The sequence below is a fragment of the Austrofundulus limnaeus genome, unplaced genomic scaffold (genome assembly GCF_001266775.1).
Source record: "Austrofundulus limnaeus strain Quisiro unplaced genomic scaffold, Austrofundulus_limnaeus-1.0 Scaffold612, whole genome shotgun sequence".
Classification (NCBI taxonomy): Eukaryota; Metazoa; Chordata; class Actinopteri; order Cyprinodontiformes; family Rivulidae; genus Austrofundulus; species Austrofundulus limnaeus.
In genome coordinates, this window is record NW_013953014.1 from 119,041 (window position 1) to 124,808 (window position 5,768).

General features: G+C 40.6%; 1 protein-coding gene across 1 annotated transcript in view; it reads left to right on the plus strand.

The window, feature by feature from the left end:
- The first annotated feature begins 1,552 nt into the window (after positions 1 to 1,552).
- The window catches only part of LOC106531259 (heparan sulfate glucosamine 3-O-sulfotransferase 6), a 13,620-nt gene continuing 9,404 nt past the window's right edge, over positions 1,553 to 5,768 (plus strand). The window contains exon 1 of the mRNA XM_014027065.1: positions 1,553 to 2,461. Coding sequence (XP_013882519.1) covers positions 1,977 to 2,461 — 485 coding nt within the window. The 5' untranslated portion in view covers positions 1,553 to 1,976. The remainder of the gene's footprint in view (positions 2,462 to 5,768) is intronic.

Below are 5,768 nucleotides of genomic sequence, written 5' to 3' on the forward strand. Positions count from 1 at the left end.
CTTAAACAGTACTATCAACACTTTTGTCAATTCTAAGTTTTTTAACCTTGCACTAATATCTGCAAAAGTGAACTGTGAATTTTTGTAAACGGAAAAGAAAAGTGAATAATCAAAATTTAGCTCATTTTGTTGCATTTCTGCCAAGTCAGTGTGCTTAAACTTTTCCTGTAAGTATATTTTTAAAGCCAGCCAATCTGCATTCTGTTATTTTATTAATAAATGCACCTGAATCAAGAACTTAAACAGTCGCCTCTGAAAYATACAATAAGATTAAGGATTCTTTATCTTTGTCTGAAGTAGCTCCGGGGGCTGAGAGTGTGTTCAAACAGATTATATCTCTCCACCCTCGTTTTTTTTATCCTCTCATCCTTTTAAACAGACTGCCTCAGTCAGTTCAAAGTCTGAACTTCATCTAACTGTCAAAAGAAACTCAATACCTGCTGCAGTGTTACACAGTGAGTCAGGGGAACGATCTGATCCCACCCGCTGTCCCACCAACCCAACCTGTCCTGCTGRATGAAACAGTGACAGAGCAACACGAGCCACCGCTGGCTTTAACTTTTTAGAGTTTGGCTGGGAAAACCTGTTGCCCAAGTGTTGTTGTTGAATTGTTTGTTGAATCTCAGATAATCCGTTGTTCTTGGTGCCAATTAAAGATAGTTTATGTGGGATATACTGTATATATATCAAACTAAATCATTCCTTCAAGGGATGCATATTTCTCACCGCCTTTCATGATTGACTTTTCAACCAAGGTTGTGACCATTTGTYATGTGTCAAACTCAAGGTCAATGGGCCAAATGTGGCCAGCCTCATCATTTTATGTGGCCCGCAAGAGCTTCAAAGATRTATTACTGTCTTAAAATAAGTGTATAAATCCAGCATTGACCATAAACTGCATCAACCATTATGCATGTCGATTAATTTACGCGCAAAATGACAGCATTTGCAGAGCACAGGCTTCTGGGTGTTCTGAACTGTAATTTCATTGTGCTCTGTACAATGACAATAAAGGTTTATCTTATCTTATCTTATCTTATCTTATCTTATCTTATCTTATCTTATCTTATCAGWAGCCCTTARTCGACAAAATTTGTWGTAAAAAAKGTCAATTTTTCTGAATTTTCRCTCTCGCTGGCCCAGTTGGGAAGTGGGAATTTCCCAAATACAAGTTTTGAATTTAAACTGGAACTAAAGGGAATTCCCTGTCAGAAAGTGGGAGAGTTCTGAATTCAATGTGGAACCACAGCTCATGGGATACTCCGTTGTAAGAGATGAGGAACGTGACGTTTAGATTTTGGTCCAAGTTAAACATGAAAATCTCTCATTGAGGACATTAACGCTGTCCCTCAGTAAAATGGGATTAAAACCCCAGGTTTAGGTCCATTATGGCAGCCATCTTGAATTGGCTTGAAGTAAATCAGTGGCAGATGGACATTCTGAGGATTTCATTAAATCTGAACAGTGGTTCATGATATTTTCTAACAGACAGACCCCGGCCGGCAAAAACATTATGGCATGTCTTTAATAAAATGACACTTTAAGGTTTTTTTGGCTTTTATTTTTTGTAGGCCTATCGCTCCGTCAAACACTTTGTGCACAAATTACAAAAATAAACGAAATTATTTACATTTTTAATGCAGACTACAATCATTAAATGTGTAATTTTAATGCAACATTAAGTTTCAGATCAACTTTCAGTATGAGACATGGGGAGTGCAGGGTGGAGACTGCAGCTGGTGGATGGGTGGGTGTGCAGAAGTTGAAAAGAGGAGGAGATGAGAGGAGAGGACACCTCAGAGCGCACAGAGGCTGGAAGGTCTCAGCATGTTCAGAAGGAGTCATTAGGACTGGACAAACCCTGACAGAAGCGCTGCATAAATCCTCACATTTACGCAGTAGGTTTGACTCCATGTAGGAGGAAGAAGCATGTTGACACCGTTCTGGTCCTTTGGCGTTGAGCAGGAGATCAACTCATGGGATGTAGCGGCTGCAGAGTCGGGCTCAACTCCGGGAAGGTGCTCTCCAAAGTCTCCGTGTTCTTTACCATGGTCCTGATCTTCACCTACTTCTTCTACTGCCTCGCGGGACTCTGCGACTCGGCTCCGAGGACCTTCTACAGCCAGAGGGCTTCGGACGGGGACTATGACGTGTCGGAGGAGCTGCGGACGCCCCCGACCCATCATCACCCGAACCGCAMGGAGTCCGAGGACGCGCAGCGGCAGCAGGTGGACGCGGACCCGCAGCTCCTGACTCCCCAGAGCGACACGGACAGACACGGCATCCCCGTGTCCAACACCTTCGGGACGAAAAAACTTCCGCAGGCCATCATCATCGGCGTGAAGAAAGGAGGCACGCGCGCCCTGCTGGAGTTCCTGCGCATCCACCCGGACGTCAGGGCGTTCGGTGCMGAGCCGCACTTCTTCGACAGGTTCTATGACAAGGGCCTGGAGTGGTACAGGTGGGCAACACGCGCACATCTTTGACTTGAAAACTGGAGGTAGAAAAAAATTAAAGAAATAAATACAAAAATAAAAAACAGGAACTATTTTTTGTGATCAAACTTCAAAAACACGCAAGAAAACACTTGACTCCCAGTTTTCCAAACACCGTCTAATAAGTATTTTATTATCATTTTGACTCCTGAGATGTAAAAATCTCTTGTTCAGAGAACAGCAGGCTACATAAAACAAGATCAAAACTCTAAAGACTTTYAAAGTCATAAACCTTAGTTGTAAATAAGACATTTTGTTTTGTACTTGTTTTAAATCATTTTGGCCACCCCTAAAAAAGTTTGAATCTCCATCTTCTTAACCAGACAAGTTTTATCCTTTTGAGTCCCTCTTGGTGTTCATTTTTTATTTCCTTTGGTTAATTAAGGAACCTCATAAGCCTACACATTCTGACGACTTGGGAGTGAGAATGGGTTGCATAAGCAGAGGTGTCAAGCATTATGTCAGTACTCAGGTTGAAGTATAAATACTAGGGTTTGAAATCTGTAAAAGCTGGGAGTATCAACTCAAGCTTCAAGTTTTAAAAGTTTTAAAAGTAAAAGTTAAAAACAATTCATTGTGCTCTAAAACAATTCTTAAGGTTATAATGAATAGTCTATCATGTTATATTGAAACATTTGGGATGCACTGTTTTAACCTGTTTCAGCTGCAGTCATGGCYTCWGCTGGAGTGACATGATTTGTGTCATAAAGGTGCAGGGTCGTACCAATAGGGTGTCAGAATGTTAAACATCTAAACACAATTAAATTCACTCTGTGTCGAACAAAGCATGGTAGGGTTTTATTTCCTCACTTTTTAAAACGAGGAAAAAGGAGTAAAAAATACAAATAATTGCATGAAAATAGTAGAATGGGCTGAAAAATACTCCAGTAAATTATAGATAACCAAAGTTTTTACTTAAAGTAACAAAGTATTTGTACTTTACTTGAAACCTTACAGGCATAAAACAAACTTTTTTTTTGCAATTGTGAATTGAAAAAAAAAACATAGTCCCCCTGAATGAGGTCACCTACATTGTCTATGCAGGTTATGGTATCTATTTTGAAGGGGGCAACCTTGAATACATTGAATAGTTAGTGTTTATCTCAGTAAGCTATAAAAACTGTAAGACCCCCCCCACCCCAAAAAAAAAGTAGACTTATGTATTAGGGCGGAGCTATTCAACTAAACTGCTCCGGGGGCCACAGTTAATGCAGGTCAACAGCTTAGGGGCCGAACATCCAGCAATTAAATTTATTATGTAAATAAACCAACTATTACAAAGATCTGTTACCTTAATAGTTTATTTTGCTGCATTTAATCATGATTACAACATACAGAACCCTATAAAAGTAGCGATGAATAAACAATATCAAAAACAAAAAGAACACATTATACACCCTATTTAACACAAATATTATTTTGACATCTCTGACTTGCCAAATTTTTAAACCAATTTTATTTTCACTTTCATAGTTTTATCTTCTACTGCTTGTCATTTTCTTTAGTGTGCATAGAAAGGGTTTTACCAGCTTGTAGCCAAGACTCTGACGGTTCTGTAGATATCAGACATGTCTATGTGTAACTAAAAGAACTTAAAGTAATTAAAGTAGAAAACTGGGGGTTTGAGCTTAAGAGATGAATGAAACAATTGGTGGGCCGAATTTTGGTCACTCACGGGCCACATCCGGCCCGCGGGCCTCCAGTTGAATAGCCCTGTATTAGGGGGATTCTGTAACTCTCGTATTGCTGTATTTAACTAACCTCTTTAAATTCTACTCTGAGTTTTGTTTTTGTTGCCACTCCAGGATTTTCAGTGAGCCCCCCACATGGCCACCCCATTAAAACATTTTTGAAGTTGCCACAGCTGTTTTGAAAACGATCCGAGTCGAACAAAACAGTGGTAAATGGATATGATTGAACCTCAGTAGCAAATCCCTTCACTAAGATTTATCCTAGAGAAAAAAAAAAAAAAACGTTCAACAATCATGGCTGTCACCTGCACAGATGTGCTGATGCATCCTGTCAATAAATAAGGCAGCCGTAACGCTGGGAGGCTGATGCTTCAGACAATATTCTCACAGAGTGCTGCGCTGCAGATCAAAGGGCCACCRAAGGTCCCGGAAGAGCCGTTCATCATCTTGACACTCATTTATACATCGTTTACAAGTCAGACGTCCACGTGTCATCCTGTATTAGCATCCCCTCTGTCATCTGTGTTCTGCAGAGGAACGCAGGGAAACRTCTCAGTGATTAGAATAAAATGTCCAGTTAAAAAAACAAAAACAAAAAAACAAAACCATGTTAAACAATCAGGCTGCTTTATGAGATGAGCTTGTGTTGCAGCGGCAGCGGCTGATTTTACACTGACCTAACCTGGAACKTACATTTGAGTAGTTAGGGCCCAAAAAAGAAGGATTTCGATCTCTTGATCATCTCCAGATGTTCTACAAGCTTTYAAACACGGTCCCATCTGAGCTCTCRCCGCTCTGATAGAACAACGTTGTTTTGGGACCTCTGCGTTTATAGAAAGGTGCCATAAGTAGAGCAGGAGGTTTGACAGATTGAGAAGCACCCAGATACAAGGACTTCACAGGCTTCTGAGGTGTAATTTCATCCTCTCTGGCTGTTCTTCGTAACCTTCCTCACCGAGATCTAACAGGGAACATACGGCCACATGGAAGCAGTTTCACCGTTGATAATTTGAACATGCTTTAACGTTCTTCTTTCTACGCACCACATGACTTTTAGGACTTCTCTACTACTCATTTACACTTCGCCGCTCTCCTGTTTCTCATTACCACTTTTTTTTGCATTCCTTCCTTCGCACATTCTTCTCGTATTTTAGTCATCGCTCTCACCACCTTCTGCCACTTTACGTTCCCCAGATCTCCTCGCGGTGTCTTTTCAGAGCAAGTTCTTCTGTGGCAATAACCTGTGGCAGGCCTGGTGCTTGTTGGGCAGGTTTTTATGTGTTTAAATTAGCCCAACTGGTGCTGTAAAACTGTTTTGTGCTTTAATGCGCCAATTTGTTACGAGTACCTCRRTTTCCTTACAGTTCAAAAACAKACGTGTTAGRTTAATTGGAGATTTTAAATTAACCTTAGTCGTATGTGTGGGCATATACATACACCTTTTGACCATTTATAAAGCAGAAGCTGACAAATATCGCATATTTAACAACTTTGTGGGAACCAGAATGCAGTTACCCACCACTTCACCTGTCAGGATAATATACTGTACATGTATGTGTGTGTGTGTGTGTGTGTGTGTGTG